At 40.1% G+C, this 16,748-nt stretch overlaps 2 protein-coding genes across 2 annotated transcripts in view; one reads left to right on the top strand and one right to left on the bottom strand.

The window, feature by feature from the left end:
* The first annotated feature begins 285 nt into the window (after nt 1-285).
* On the top strand, nt 286-9,687 carry LOC115782380 (pyroglutamyl-peptidase 1). Its single transcript, XM_075074380.1, is given in 8 exon segments — nt 286-316; nt 399-451; nt 542-658; nt 862-1,088; nt 1,159-1,364; nt 5,773-5,785; nt 6,386-6,394; nt 9,591-9,687. Coding segments are annotated over 8 exon segments (753 nt in total).
* Nucleotides 1,508-16,748, bottom strand: part of igf1ra (insulin-like growth factor 1a receptor) — a 74,929-nt gene continuing 59,688 nt past the window's right edge. The window contains exons 11-21 of the mRNA XM_030732557.1: nt 16,161-16,444; nt 15,500-15,642; nt 14,883-15,048; nt 14,671-14,773; nt 14,363-14,433; nt 14,012-14,241; nt 12,925-13,029; nt 12,557-12,716; nt 12,205-12,334; nt 10,503-10,637; nt 1,508-7,277 (exon numbers count right to left, since the gene is read on the bottom strand). Coding sequence (XP_030588417.1) covers nt 6,761-7,277; nt 10,503-10,637; nt 12,205-12,334; nt 12,557-12,716; nt 12,925-13,029; nt 14,012-14,241; nt 14,363-14,433; nt 14,671-14,773; nt 14,883-15,048; nt 15,500-15,642; nt 16,161-16,444 — 2,044 coding nt within the window. The 3' untranslated portion in view covers nt 1,508-6,760. The remainder of the gene's footprint in view (nt 7,278-10,502; nt 10,638-12,204; nt 12,335-12,556; nt 12,717-12,924; nt 13,030-14,011; nt 14,242-14,362; nt 14,434-14,670; nt 14,774-14,882; nt 15,049-15,499; nt 15,643-16,160; nt 16,445-16,748) is intronic.

A 16,748-nucleotide genomic window follows, 5' to 3' on the forward strand; every position in this document is an offset into this window, starting at 1 on the left:
CATTTCAGAGCTTGTACTTTTTCACTTTTATTTGCCTTTGTTATTTGCTTGTTGTCATAAAGAACTCTGTTTGCAGGTAACTAATATTGTGAGTAGGCCATATGAGTAAAAGTGGATGGCATAACTTCCTTGAGACGCCTGAATGCATCACTTCCACAGGGGCTTCACATTTAACAGAGGAGCGCGCCCCCAAGCGGACAGTAAATGAGTAGCTACAGCTAAAATATCTCTACATGAAATACGTCAACTGTCTTCCGTCGCAGGGGGTGCAAACTTGGCTTCATTATGAATAAAAGCGAAACTGTGGTCGTTACAGGTAAATTGTAAATGCTCATAACCTCCACGATCGCTCCAGACCGGCCTTTATTTTGAACTGCAATTTTCGATCTATTTATAAGGTTTCGGACCTTTCCGACAGTTCTTGACGAACCCCAGCTGGGAAGCCGCCCAGGTACTGTTTGAAACCCACCAAACGATCAGTGCCACTGGCTGACTTCGAGGCGCTGCGGCTGAAAATAACTAACTTTTAAAATGATTGCAGGGGTTGAAGTTGATTGGACTTGGAGAGAAAGTTGCTGTTCACGTGAAGGAGGTGCCAGTGAGTTATTTGAAAACCCAGCAAATTGTTGGTGAACTCTGGCGCACTCTTAACCCAAAGGTAAAAATAAACTGAGATGCGCCTGGTCACTTGTAGTCAACTATTAATTTAGAATTTAGTCAACAGATTTCCAAAATGTTTATTCAGTTTCTTACAACTATGAAAAATGAATAATAAATAAATCCCATTAAAAAAAAAAAAAAAAACGTGCCACATAAGACAAGGTGAATAACTCACTCTGCATTTATGTGTGTTTACTTCAGTTTGCTGTACATCTGGGTTTGGCCAGAGGCTCCAGCGTGGTGATTTTGGAGCAAACAGGGAAGAACAGTGACTACAGAGACCGAGATGTCTGCGGCTTCTGTCCAGAGAGTCACAGCTGCATCGAAGGAGGGCCACAGAAGCTGGACTCGGTCATTAACATGAGAGCAGTCTCCAAGCACTTCAGACGAGCGGGGATGGATGTGATTTATTCAAGAGATGCTGGCAGGTAGGCGCACGTTCCTGCACCACCAAGAGACACTCAAGAACATGAGATAATGGTTTGTGTTGTCTTGTAGGTACCTGTGTGATTTTGCATATTACTGCTCACTGTATCATGGTCAAGGGAGAGCAGCCCTCATCCATGTACCTTCATCTGGCAGCCTGGCCTCAGCTGACAGACTGGTGCCCCTGCTACAGGCCCTTATTCAGGCCATGCTGGAACAGCTGGAGGAGCCTTCAAAAACAAGAGAGCCCCCTTTTCACTGAGGTAGATCTTCATCTAGTAGATATTTAAAACCACACACATATCTGAATGGTGTGAATGGGGAATGAAATACAGTCAGCATTCATAGTTCTCATTCATTTATTTATTCAAAATTTCAGCAAAAAAAAAAAAAAAAAAAAGAAAATACAAGAAATTTTCAGATACATATTTGAAGAAGGTGTTTTAAAAAATACACCACCTCAGCTATAGGTTTGAAAAACTTTGAGGCCTCAGATACAGAGCTTGAAAGAAGACAGTCTAGTGATTTTTTTTTTGATTATTTCTTTCCCCAATCAAGTAATGAACACACAGATTTCGTGAAAGCATCATAATAAAGTAATAGTAGTAGACCAAGGCCCCCTTAGAAGGTATAGGAATGCAAATCATTAAAAACAGAGGTGCGATGATGGTGAACCTCAAACTTATTATTGCAGTTTGAATGCACTGGTGCATCATCCATAAACCTGACATTTGCATGAAGAACATTCTGAAGAATTGAAATGATGAAAATGATTAAACTGTAGTGTATATTTATGCTGTTAACCCTAAGGTAATGCAAAAACTAGAGCATGAAGCTGTAAACTATCATCTTTTTCTAACCATGATTACTCTTCACCGTGACTACCCGTAATCTACGCAACATCCCTGTCCTAAATATGTCCACGTGTTTATCGTAAATGCTGTAGCTTTGACAGGTTTGTGATCTAACTGTAACTAGTTATTCAATAGCTATTTGCCTCAGAACAGGTCAGTGTCTACTCCCAGAACTGGAAAGTTGACATATATTATGATACAGCCAAACCAAAAAAAAAAAAAGAAAAAAAGAAAAGAAACATAAATGCATAGATATGTTAAGTAACTACCTAAGTTGTTTGCTTGTCAGTGGTGATTTTTATGCCATTGTGATATTAAGCAGCGATCAGACTGTTTTCTTTTTATGTTACCTTAAATCACACATGAATATGGTTTAGAAGAACTTTAACTGAGCACCCAAATTTCACATTAGAAGTTACCTGGTTGCCTATTCGTGATCCCATTTTTTATTGCTTTTGGATATCTGAATGAACAAATGAATGCAAATGATCTAATACTCCCAGCCCACAAGCCCTTGCACTGAGATAACGCTTGCCGAGTAGCCACCATGAGTAAAAAGTAGCACTGAGGTTTTTAATGAGACGCTTTGAGATGTAAAAGCTACTTTGCCACCATTCGCATTTGTTCTCTCCTTCTTTCTTTTCTTTTTTTTTGGTGACAAAATAAGATCCACTGAGGTGACTTGAACCAGCAGCATTATTTTAAGTAGCAGTACAACAGGCCAGAATAAGGCGTGCAGATTTGACTGAAAATGACCGAAAATGGTCATTGAGGGAGTCACACCAATAACGGTAGTGGAAATGAACATTAAGAGCCAGAATGTCATGGCATTCAGCAGGTAGACTTGGATGGGGAGGAAATGACATTCACGTAACAACAAAGAGTTTACAAGGGTACAGAATGACACTGTTTTACTGCTCCTTTGATTCCAACATTGAAATCATTCATTTAGGAGCTCCTACAGTAGTTAGAAATGTGTAGGAGGTGGAGTCGCTGCTTTCTCCATCTTGTAGAAAATACAGAACTATCCCTGTTACATTCACAGTATTGATCTATCTACTGAATGTAGTTTTTTTGTTTGTTTTTTTGAAAAAGCGAATGCCATCTGTTTGTTTGGAATAAAGTGAGAAGTGGAGTTGCGCCGTATACTTGCAGCATCGCAGGCCGCAGGTCAAATCATTTTGTTGGAGGTGAAGAAAACGGTTCCCTTTTTAAATATTTCCCATGTTATATATATATTTTTTAGACTTTTATATAAATGCATTTTAGAAGAGAAAATTAAAGTTTTTGTCTTTTGAGGATTTGAGGTTGTGACATTAGGTTTGGAGATGGAATGTGTGGTGTTGAGCCCTGGCCTCCTGTCTTATCACTTACTGCACCTGCCTCATAACACTGATAACTACCTGGTTAAAATACAGTGTAGGTCGATGTCCTCACATAAATACCCATTTACATTTAACACTGAGACTAAAACCACACTGCACTAATGGCTGCTATTCAATTTTCAGCGACACACGGCCCTTTTCTTTCTATAGGTATATCCCGCTGGGCTGAGCTAACGTAACAACACTTGCATTCCATCTCGTGCGTTTTGTCCACTTTGTGAGGTTTATCTAGATCCCTGTGGGTTTTATCCAGGTGAGGTTTCTGTAAAAACCAATGAGAAAGAGTGAGATGTATTTGTTTTCCATACGCATACATATATTTAAAAAGAGTGAGGTAGATATATGCTTAAAGGGGAAAAAAAAAAAAAAAAAAGTTTTAAGTCCCCCAGTCATGACACCAAAGAAAATGCATACAAAAAAAAGTCAACTTTATAATGAATCATGGGGCATTTATACAGTGATTTAAACTGATATCACAAAAGGAAAATAAAAAAATAAATAAATAACACTCCTACAGAGAAAAAATTAAAATAAAATAAAAGAAGGGGGGGGGGGGGGGGGGGATCACTAGGCAACATGAGGAGAAATCCTTCAGAACACTTTCAGTATTCAGCCTTTTTAAGACCTTTTTCCATTCATGACATTGAAACGTGTTCCCTTCCCTGGACTTTAACCCATCCTTTATTTGGTTTTAAGAAGCAGTCGTTATGATGATAAACAATAAGTCAGAAGAAGTAGCACTGTGCTTGGGGGGGAGGGGAGTAGATGTTAAAAGGTTCAAAGATGGTTGGCATAATTAAGGCAAACAAGACAACCTAATTAGCCCTCTTTATTCAAAAACGAGGCAGGAAGCGGATGGGTTAAAAATACCAGATCTGGTAACTGTCTTGTACATTGGAACTTATCCTGACTTTAAACAGAGGCACCGGGGGGGGGGGGGGGGGGTGAACGGATACAGTTTTGCTTTAGAAGAAAGGGAGGGGCCAGAGGGGAAGGAGAGAGGGCACTATTTAACTTTACAAAACGTGATCAGGGCAGGAAAGGAGGGTGATCAGGTGAGGCAAGTACAGGATGATTATGAGAATGTGTGGAGAAAGCAAAGCCTTTACTTTGACCTGAGATTGAGTCGCACCTAGTGGGCATTGCCAGGTGCAGTGCTAGACAACAAGTACAAAAAAAAAGGGTGCAGAAAGTACACACTCCGCTCTCGCATTGAGCTAAGGTGTCAATTACAAATAATAATAATATTATTATTATTAATAATAATAATAATAATAATAACAATAATAATAATAATAATAATAATAATAACAATAATAATAATATAGACATCCACAAATACAGAAGGAAACATTCCATAAAAAGAAAAGGCAATTAACAAAATGTAGTGTTACAGAAAACCTTTCGGGATAACTTTTTGTTGTTTTATTTAAAATTTTTCTAAACAGACTTTGAGGGTATTAGAAATGGACTGTAGTGGAGACCATAAAATACCAAACCTGAAGGATTTCTTTATATATAACATCCAAAAGAGAAAAAGAATAAAATAGCAGCTTTGTTCTGTACAGACATAGAGGCAAACATTTTTAACCGTAAAAAGGTTTAAAAAAGTGACAAAACCAATGAGTGTATAAAAACGATCCTGCAGTCAAAAATACAACTGTAAGACCTTTATATGTGTTTTGAAATGTAGATAAACTATTTACTATTCTAAAAGAGACCACCTGTGACTTAAAAGTTGTCTCTAGGCTACAAAAATCTGATCCAAGAGCTTCTCAATTTCTGTCTCAGGTCTGCTGCGTTGTATTTGGTGCCATTTAATTTAAACGCTGAATGACGTTCACCTCCTGCTTGTACCATGAAATGCACGATTGAAAATGTCAGAAAAAAAGTTTGAAGAAGTCAAAGTGGAGCCAGAGTTGTATTCCTAGAGTATAAAGTTCAGTGATTTGCTGATTTGCAGTGTGACCTTCTGATACTTTAAATTAAAAAAAAAAAGATAGGCCGAGGCTGTGAGTCAGAGTTAGCTGTGCTTCACTCAATTGCATAATTCCTTCAGATGTTTGAAAGCTGAATTTGATGAAGGGTGCACCACCAGCATGATGGCTTTTCAAATGTTATTATATGAAAGAATTGATTGGGCTACAATTAATGTTTTGGGGGGGGTTGGTCATTTTCTATTAATCTGCCAGTTGTTTGTAATGTACTTGAACTCCTTTCTAGTCTTACTGACCACTCAAAGCACTTTAGACTACAAGTCACATATTAAAACAGGCTCTTTGGTGATTTAGAATCACCAGTTAACCTAACATGCATGTCTTTGGACTCTGGGAAGAAGCCAGAATACACGGAGAGAACCCACACAGGCACAGAGAGATCATGCAAACTCCACACAGAAGGTCTGCATTTGAACACAGAACCTTCTCTCTGTGAGGCGACAGCGTTAGTCACTCCACCACTGTGCCATCCTATGATTGGTGTGCACAGAATATTGAAGAACTTTATTACATAGCCCAAGAACAAGTAAGCCAATCGCCAGTTTTGAACTGGAATCAGTAAATTCTGGTATATTTGCTTTAAACATAAGAAATAATTGCTAACCAATTGGGAAGGCAGCAAACTCCTACACACAACTGCTCCAGGAGCAGTTAAAGATAAGCATGAAGACTGAAAACAGCCAAAGAATCTTGGTATTATTGTCCACACAGACATAACTCTGAACCGCAACCTTCAGCAAGAAGGGACACCTTTAAGGAACTGCAGAGAAAACATGGTTTGGCAATAGTCTGGCAGAAACTAGACCCTCCTCTACCATTTTGACCTACACAGGATAATATCCCATAGAAACATCAATAGTTAAAAATTTAAAAAATGATCTTAGTCCAACCTTTCTAATCCTCACACAACACGAGCCAGTCCGCTCATGTAAATATATCATGTCATTTTGATGGAAATTAATTTTAGAAATGCAGCTATACCATTTTATGGAGAGAATCATGTGTTTGTATAAATACACACTCAAGTATCCATCACATCATCTCTGAAATCATCAGGAAAAAGTGCTCTTCTGTTGGTTTTGCTGGCAGATATGCTAAAAAAAATTATTATTTTTTTAAAGTTCATGTGTAAATCTGTAAGTCAGGATACACGCCTGTATTCTTTTCCTTCTTGAAGGACTTGTACGTAACAAAGACTCAGATACAGGCTGCGCAGGATGGAGTTCCCCAGTGTTGAGCTTGAGCCACCAAACTCCAATTGCTCTGTGCTATTTTTCAGTTTTGCAAGTTTATGCTTGACCTTAAGAGTGGAGAGACCATCTACTGGCACACAGTAGAAGAAAGTAATTTCTTACCTCATCCATCCCTCCTTAAGAGATAGATGAGAGGTCTGTGTTACCCTGTGTAAAAGGGGAAGGAGGAGGGGCTGGGTCTGATATCAGCAGGCTGATGACTGGGGCAGTGGTAACGCCCGTTCATTCTTTCTGCCCCCATTCATGTGTGCATAGGGTTGTATCTCATCGAAACTGGGCCGCAGCACCACCACAGGCCCATTGGCCGAAACATGTCCTGAGTGCTTGTTCGAGGCTTGTCCTGGAGATGCCAAGGCTGAGGCAACTGGGGAGTTAGACACAGGTCCCAGTAATGGAGTGCTCGGTCCTTGCATGGGGGATAACTGCTGGGTAGAAGGAGGGGAGATGCCTCCTGTACACCCAGACGAGGAAATGACAGCAGCCGATGGCTGCCTTGCGGATGAAGGGTCCAGTGGAATGTTCTCCATGTTTTCTACCTCCATGTCCAGCTCCTCTGTGTCCGGCGGCTTGTTTTCCTCGCTGTAGAAGAAGCTCGCTTCCCTGAAGGGAGGATCCAGTTCATCTTTGATGCTGTTGATGATCTCCAGGAAGGACGGACGCATCTTAGGGTTATACTGCCAGCACATTCTCATCAGTTCAAACCTGAAAGATAAATTATAAAAGACTTAATTAAAAGTATATAATTGTTGCATAAACATTTCCTACATACCAGCTTGAACTGACAAATTGAAACTTCTTAAACTAAACAGAAGTATGGATTTTGTTCATTATCTCTGAATATAAGCAAACTTTATAACCAGTATGGACAGGAGGGATGAACGCAGCATGTGGCCCTGTACATCTTGTTTATGTCCAGCAGGTGGCAGGAGAAACTGAAATTCAAGTCCCTTTATGACTTTCTGGCACTAAAATTCGGTTCATTACACTGATTATGAAGAAAGAACAGAGATCGTGATATCAACATAGGAAAAGTGAAATCCAACATAAAGCATAAAGGTGCATAACTTTTATGTTTCACGTTTTCTTCTAAAAAAAAAAAAAAGATGTATTCAATCATTATAAACACCTGTCCTTATTGCTTGTACTTGCTCATTAATTTTAAGCAGGTTTGTTTGCAGGTAATCTTCATGAGCACGCCTTATTTTTTTTAATACTGTCCCATAAAATTATGCAATTAAAACTGTGGCCAAAAGACTAAATATATGTACATGCTTTCCAAAGTTGCTGCAAGCTACATGGCTTTCAGTGGCAATAATATAGTGAGTAAATCCGCAAACTATTTTTATGCCAGTTCAATTGTTTTGAAATTTGGATGTTTTATTTTATTTTTACGACACATACAGTAAGATCAGAAATGTAGCATGTACTCAGCAGAACAGTAAATCATACTTAAGGTTACTGTGCCAGGCCAGCAACCAAGCTTTGGGAATGTCAAAACAACATCATAAACGGGAGAATTATTACAGTTTTGTGTGGTGCTAGACCGCACACCACAACTCCAATTATACACAAACAAGCTCAGAATACTCTCTAAGGCCCGCTGACATAAACACCTCGGCCATCTCTGCTCCGTTCTTGCTGTTCCCTCTCTCTTGTTTTTCCTAGTGGTCTCTTTGCCGTCTAGAATAACCTCTGCAGCTGGGTGCCAGCTCCTCTCCTCACAGAGGAATTATGGGTAGAGCTTTCTTGAGCACGTGCCTCGCTTCATGCTCTGAAGCAGCAGGGGGGGGTGGCGCAGACTTGTTTTGCACAAGTGCAGGAAGTGTCAGGCAGCAGAGACCTCCCGTGAAAAGACACGCAATGCTTGGAGTTGGGCCGACGCACCAGAGTAACCTGTCTGCTGAAAACGTCCGACACCAACCTTTGCCGTGCACAAGCTTGGCAAAAACAAACACTGTAAATCCTGACTTCTTGTCAGCATCCTGCCAATCGTGACACACATGCCACATGCTTTTGCTAAACTGACTTATATTTGACCTGTCAATAACACAAAACAGATTACATGAGCTTAATATGTATTGAATTAAAACTCTGCTTGCTTTAAAATCAAGCCCTCAGCTTTGTTTCACTTTTTTTAATGTGGTGCCCCGTGTGTTTTTTATACATTTTTGAATCACTTCACATTCAAATTTGAGTGTACCAAATATGCTGTGTAAATACAGCTTCACCAAGTGAGCAGTAACTATTGAGTTATTGAGATGGTGCCTCGATTAGTTGCCTTAGCTGTCTGTTTTTTTTTTTTAATTTTCTTTATTTGTTCTGGCTGGTTTGATATCTTTGCTTAGCTGTATGTCTGTGTCTGTATTATCCTGTGAATTTGACATCTGCATAGCCCCAAAGTATAATAAAATTAGTATAATAAACTAATGGGTGTTAACGTACTTGGCCAATAAAGAGAATCTGACTTTCCCTGACCAATCTATGATGAGGGTTACAAGCAAATATGTAGCAGTGAGTGAGAGAATTACAAGAAAATCTTCACTAGTCTGGATAAAGCCAAAAATTCACAGAAGAGATGGGGCCAACAAAGCTTGGTAAAATCAGAAACAGACACAATTTCAGGCCAAGTGTGAGTGTGGAGCAGTCTCCAAACATCTATGCTAAATCCTTAATAAACCTGAACAGGAATCCCTGCCAGAACAACAAAAAGACTTCACACATGCAATGTCCCCGATGTGGTAAAACCTTGATACATAATAGCATATAAGTGATATTCCACAGAAAGATAATTATGTTTAATATAATCACATTTATTTCCAGCCAATCCTGAAAGAGAGCACTTTTATCTCTGGGAAACTCTGGATAGAAACATGGGAAATCCAATCAGTGAGCTGCAGCTACCTGAGAAACAAAGGAAACACAGTACGGGGACAAGGCATTCAAAGCTCTCCAAATATGACTCATCCCTCTTTGTGTTAACCTGCCCACTTCCACTTCTTGTATCTTTCTATTCAGTCTTTGTATGAACTCTCTGGCTTCACTACACTTGGGCAGTCTTCTGGAAATCTCCATTAAGTCACTACAGCAGAGGCGACCATCGGCAGCGGCCTGACTTCCATGTGTGCTGCTCACAGACCGGGAGGCTAAGCCCCAACTCCACCACCTCCGTAACACAATCCACACACTCCTGTAATCAGGACAAAAGAGTCACGCTGCCATAGAAACGCAAGGTTTGTGTCTGCATAACACTTGATCTGCTTCTTTTTTTTTCTACTCGCACTCTTTCTAAGGTGAGGTCAGCCGTGAAGAGTGGGAGGGGAGACAACAGAATGCCTTCTTATTGAGGTCAGAGAGGAGAAGAGAAGTGCATGTATGCAGCACTGCATGCTGACAGGCAGGCTGTACTCTGGCTTTCTTTTCTCTCTAACAGCCAAAGTGATTGATCAGTTGATTGATAAATTAATTACAAGTTAATTAATGATGAGTTTCTATCTTTCTCATTCACCACGGTGATAGACAGGCCCTGCCTGACTCCTCTGTAACAGGAATGAGGGGCATCTTTCACACACTGGTTGTGGCATCCCTTCTATGGGCCGGTGCTGAAGGGTGAGCAGGCTTCTCACTGCCAGCTGACCACCAAAGCCATGTCGTCAACGGACCACATTTATCCTGTGACGTTAATGTCAGCCCTCATTTTGGCTCTAACTTAACTTATACACACGATATCCTTCACACTCAGAACCACAACTCAAAATAAAACAGGGCAAAATATTAATAGGACAGAAGACGTGTGTGGCTGTAACAGTAGGATAAAACATCCTTCAAGGTGCTGTAACATAAACCCAGAGGATTGAAATTCATGATGTTACTTAATTTTGTTCTTATTGATCACAGATAAAAAAAAAAAAAAAAAAAAAAAAGACTTACAGCATGTCAGGGCAGTTGTCAGGTTTGTCCAAAAGTCCTCCCTCCATGACAAAGCGCAGCACTTGTTCATTGGACATGCCCTGGTAAGGCTGTTCAGCTAAGGTGGCGATTTCCCACAACACGACACCAAATGACCTGCAGCAAGAGATTAGAAAACACATTCATGTAATATAGTTTGGTCTTTCATCTGATGGTTTTTCCAGTGTTGTCAGCGTAACTTCAGAAAATGTTTAAAACTGTTGTTTTTTATCATCAATCAAGCACACAATCATTTATTGCTTAGGAATAAAATTTACCTCAAGCAGCCTATCCTACAGCATCATCAATTTGAATTGTGTTCATTGTGTATGGAATTATATTTAGGTCGCAAGAAAAAACAAGTGCAGGTATTCAGAAAATTGCCAGAAAATTGATAAGGTATAAAGTCAGTGTCTCCCACATATGCATTCCTGCATTGCACGCTTATGTGCTTGTTTTAGAGCTGTGGTGCTTGAGATGTGCACAAATGTCCAGCTTACATAGAGAAGAATGTTCTAGAGGGGCTAAATGTCAAACAACCTGACTGACTGCTACAACTCCAGACAAACTCGAGAGTCTGTCAGTGCAGTATAAAGTAAAATTATTTAAGTGAAATATTTAGCTTACTTCTGTCCACGAGTTGCTGCAAAAGTTGAAGGTTGCTTTAAATAGTAGAACTTTAAATTCCTAAATAATCTGGACTAGAATTCAAATGAGGCAATGATGTTGGAGAACTGGTACTGAGCATTTATTGTGCTTCTTATTTTAACTTCGTGACGTGTGGCACGGTATGTTGTAACACAGCTCACATGATTGTGTGCTTTCATTACTCCAGGACAAACCTCAGTATAAAGTATTTCTTCAGTTTAACTTCAGACTGCCTTGCAATAACCACAATATTCGTTTACTCTGCTACTTCTGCTCGCCAAATTTTCAAATAGTATGCTCAAAAGACTTTTAAAAAAAAGCCCTATTACAATACTGCACACCAGGGTCTCAAACAGTTTTGTGCAGAAAAACAACTTTTTTTTTTTTTAACCAACTAAACAAAAGTCACCTACTCATGATGACATCAGGGTTATCTTACACTAAACTTCTTTACAACATCAAAGTGGAGGATACAGTACACAAAATGTGGAGGTGGGTTTGTGCTGGCACTGCAACCTCTCATTTAAAGACATCTGGAGCAGTTTAAGCCCACTCTTAGGGACTAACCCGTGACACTTGGGGAAACAAACATGCAGAGGACCTAGTAAACAGTAGTAAAAAAAAAAAAAAAATGTGGCAGAACTGTATGCTGGGAATCTACCAAACAGTGGAATAATAGAGTTGTCAGTAAATAAAAAAAAGAAAAAAGAAGAACACTCCTGGCCTATAATGTTTTGCCAGAAATTTCTAAAGAACCAGCCAGAAAACCAAAGCTTTGGATCATTTTGGAAACAGTAGTCATGACAGGAAAAAAAATCAAACTGTGAAGTAGAAAATTATCATAAGAATACAATCTCTAGGTTTTTACACTTATAATGCCATAGCATGAGCTGTTTTAGAGTATACACATGGACGAAGGCAAAAGAAATAATCGAGGGGGGGGTTCTGGAAAACTTTGCAGCTGACTGGATTAGAGGGGGGTTCATACATGTCTAATGCAGGCCTGTGTATATGTAAGAGTGATTTGTAGCCGTACCAGACATCAGACATTGTAGTAAACACGCCATCTTTCAGTGACTCTGGAGACATCCAGCGGACAGGCAGCAGACCCTTCCCTCCTTTTCGGTAGTAGTCCGTCTCATAAATATCTCTGGTCATGCCAAAATCTGAAGAAAAAAGAAAGCAGAGGTTGAGGAAGCCACTAAGTATCGCTCATTATGTGTGGGAGAGGGAGCTCCAGAGAGCTCATCTATTCCTCTCACCTCCTCCCTCCCTCTGTCCATCTACATTAAGACTCCATTGCTTAGGTCCCTCACTGAAAACCAAACAATCTTTTTCAAGGCTGACACAGTGGGGGAGGCAGAAGGCAGTATATTAACTTGACTTACCTCCAATCTTCACAGTGAAGTCCTCTGCTACCATGCAGTTCCTTGCTGCCAGATCTCTGTGGACAAATTTGTTGGCGTTTAGGTACGCCATACCGTCTGCAATTTCTCCAGCCATCTGGATCATCTTTTTGAGTGGGGGTAAGACCTGGCTGGTGGCGTTCTATGGTAGAGCAAGAGGCGATGAGAAGATAAAGCGCATGAACAACACTATTCAGTCAATCATCACATTACACCTTTCTGCTTTAATCAGTTGAGCAAAACAAAGTGAAGAGTGGACGCTGTGTAAGTGTGGCAGGAGAAATTGTGAAAATTAGAAATCGTGTATGAAACAGAGCAGAGGCATGTGTGCACGAGGACGAGCTGCTTACTTCTTTGCGCAGGGAGCGCAGGTGGCTCTTGAGATCTCCGCGAGTCATCAGCTCCATAATCACCAAAGTTGGCTGCCCCTGAGAGACCACGCCAAGCAGCCGCACCTACATTGATCACAACAACACAGAGGGGTCAACTCTCATAAGTCAAAATTGTGTCTAAGATATATACTACACGTAATTTCAAAGTTGTTTTTGTTCACATAAGAAAATATAGAATATACCCAAAATTTTAAGCTCTAAAAAAAAAGGGGAAAAAGAGCATAGAGTTACTTCAGGCAGGCCACAAGTCAAGTTCAGCTGTGATCCAAGCAGACTACTGATGCCCACTATTAAAGCTCCTTTAGCTTGCCTACTGCAAGCCACTTTACAACCTACTTTCATCCCAGCTCCTCCTTTTCATGCTGTCTGACTGATGGCTGCTCTGTTCTTTGCCTGATCTTGCTGCTGTTCTCCCTAACTCATGCTTTCTTTGTATGCATGTGGAAGGCCAAGAGTACCCCCAGAATAGAGCCATGCCACCAAATGCAAATTATGGCAGATGGGAGGAATAATCTCCTTTCGATTATAGTGGTCCTGATTGAAATCACTTTGTATTTGCTGTTGACTGAAAAGTTTCACAAGACCTTCTCACTGTTAAGTTTTGTATAATTTCTTGTTAGAATAAAATGTTTGGTTTCTAGTAAATCTAACTATAAAGACCAGCACACAGTATATTCAATATTAATAAATTACTAGGTAGTAAGGTCTCTATCTAACTTGCAAACTCAAAAAGCACACTAGGTTACAAGCAGAAAGACCTTCTTCATTTAAATTGTCAAAACTGAATTTAATAATCGAGCATTTGTGGTTTTAACACTGACTAATAAAAAGGTTGTAACAACAACCTTGCAGCCTTGCAAAGGGAAACCATTAACACATCCACTGAATGCAGTTAAAGAGGCTGCGATCACACTAAAGAGAGAATATACACTATCTCCTGAAGTCTGAACGCCGTCTCATGCTGCAGCTGCCAGAATAAAGACAACTACAGCGTACTTGACTCTACATCTATGCGGATTAATTTTGTCTAATTTTGTCATCTTACCACATGGTGACAGTTGAACTCCTTCATGACAGAGGCCTCGTTCAAAAATTCAATTCGTTCCCTCATGCTGGCTGACTCATTGACCGTCTTGATGGCCACTCTTGTCTCAGGTTCGTCCTTCACTACTCCTTTTGCAATGCCTTCGTACACCATGCCGAAGGAGCCCTGGCCCAGTTCTCTATGCATAGTGATCTTCTCCCTTGCCACCTCCCACTCATCCGGGACATACACTGTTGCGGCACAAGAGACAGCAGGTCAACATCAGAGGTAAGCACCCCACCCAAAAACTAAACAAACAAAGAAAAAAAAAAAAAAAAGAAGGAAAATAGAGCAAATATGTGACATTCTTACTCTCAGCAGCACTGATGTACTTTGGATTGACTGATGCATAAAGAACTCCATTCCCCAGTCTGTCACTATTCCTGTTAACACAGACTCTGCTCAGTTAGTCTGCAGGCAAAGTCTTATTGCGGATGATGTAGACAATTTTCAAGAGGAAGTCTAGTCTTTACCACAGGGGAATGTTAATGAAAACAACACCTATTAGTGCTAATTAACATTACACTGATCATTAAGCTTCATGAGCATAGCAAGGCAGAACAGCTTAATCAAGGAACTTTGTCAGGCAGTGTTAAAAGCACGTCTGCAAAGATACTTGCCTCTTTTTGTTAACATAGAAGAGGACGGTGATGAGACTGGCGATGAGAATTGTCACAATGATGGGAATTATGATGACCACATAAAATGTAACACCATCATCTCCTGCCAGACCAAAGAGAGAAAAAAAAGTAATCAGCAATGATTGATGGTGTCAAGTCATATGTACTTTTAATTTCTCCGTATTGCATGTAATTAGGGAAAAGTGTATTACGTTTAGGTGGAGGCACATAGAAGGAAACACTTTCTGTCCAGGAGCCGTTTCCTGCTAGAGATGTCGCGCGCACACGGGCAGAGTAGTTCCCCGAACCCAGGTTGGTTAGTCGAGCTCCTTTGTGCTCGCGGTACTGCTGCCGCGACACACACCTGTGTTTCTCAGGCTGGAAGAAAACGAGCATATGGTGGTTACTGCTTGAAGAAAACATACCATCAGGACCGTTAATGTTCTCGTCTAATCAAAAATATGCTTTCTTGTTTGTTATTTCAGGTGAATAAGGTTTGATAGCCTTCAATTAACTTTCTAAGGTGTGGAATTTGGTGGAGTTTTTTGTTTTTTTTACATTAATCTGCTTAAAAGGTCTTAAGTCGTGCATGAGCATGATATGATATGCTAGTTTGGAGCTAATCTAAAAGTGCAGTGCACACTTTAAACACACAAATCCTCCACTGCACATACACAGAGACTTTTCAGTAGGGTAGGACAAATTCTGTTTAGTCATAGATTATGGGCTTTTCAATAGCCCTGAAAAAGCAGATGTCAAAATACAAATACAGATATCAAATACAAATGACCTATGATAATAACCTATAATTATCCCCAGTCCAGCTCACCTCATTACCCAAACGGAACTTGATCTCATACATCAAGATGAGTCCATTGGGCATAACAGGCTCTGGCCAGTGCAGCACCACGCACCCCTCAACTTTGTCACTCCTCTCAAAAATCACCTTTCCGGGGATGTCATCTGCTTTGACTGGGGAACAGGCACATTTTAGAAAAGGTGCTAGAAAACACAGGAGCCACACTTCAATTTCCATCACACAACCATGTTACCAAAAAAAAAAAAAAAAAAAAAAGCAGGGATGCTGTGAAAAATGCAAAGAAAAACAGAACATAATCTTTTGCAATCATTTTAAACCATAAATTTGGTTGAAAACTGACAGATATTGTCTGTCAACGATGACGACTCTTTGAATTTATGCTGAGAAGTGAACAGTTTGCTCATGCAGTCTTTTGCAGAGTGGTGAACCCGCTCCATCTTTATTTCAGAAAGGCTTAGCCCGAAACATGCTGCTTGCATCAAAATCACAATAAAAAAAAAAAAATCACAATATGCATTTTCATGAATCACAAACATTTGTCATTTTGTATCTGTGCCTTATTCAGTTAAATACAGGCTAAAATGACTAACCAAATAGTGCACTTTCCTTGTATGTACCAACTTTACTGGAAACAGGTAGGTGAATGCAGGCAGGTTATTGCTTTTCTAACCTGCAGGTCTGGTCCTGGAGAAGACGAAAGCTCCAGCGCTGCACTTTCCCACCTCTTCATTACATGCATGGATATCAATACGGTAGACGGTGAAGGGCCGCAGATTGGGGATCTCTAAATACTCTGTTGTGCTCTTGTCTTCTGAAAAGGGGTACTCTTTGATAGGAGGAATGCCATCTGTACTGTTATCCCCTGGGCTGAGAGTGATATTCCCTCTACCGCCCTCATGAAACAGAGTATTGTTTGCTATGCCAAAAACATCTCTCCGTCGACGGTCTGGAGGTCTGAAATACAGAGACACAACTGAATAAAAAAAACCTGTAGCACAGATAATTTAAGTCCATTGAGCACTACTGGGAAAGCAAAAGACAAAAGGTATATTGTATGTCCTGGAAATCTTACTGTAACATGTCATTATTGGTTTATAACTCCTGAAAAAAATGTTTGAACAAAACAAAAGATCTTTCCTGGAAAGTATAGCGTGATTACTGCTCCCAGTTGTGCTCTGCAGATTAGGTCATTAGATCAGTGAAGGGCAGACTGACAGAGAAATGCAAAAAACAGACATTAACGCTTTTGTCCAGCATA

Source organism: Archocentrus centrarchus, chromosome 6 (assembly GCF_007364275.1).
Source record: "Archocentrus centrarchus isolate MPI-CPG fArcCen1 chromosome 6, fArcCen1, whole genome shotgun sequence".
NCBI lineage: Eukaryota > Metazoa > Chordata > Actinopteri > Cichliformes > Cichlidae > Archocentrus > Archocentrus centrarchus.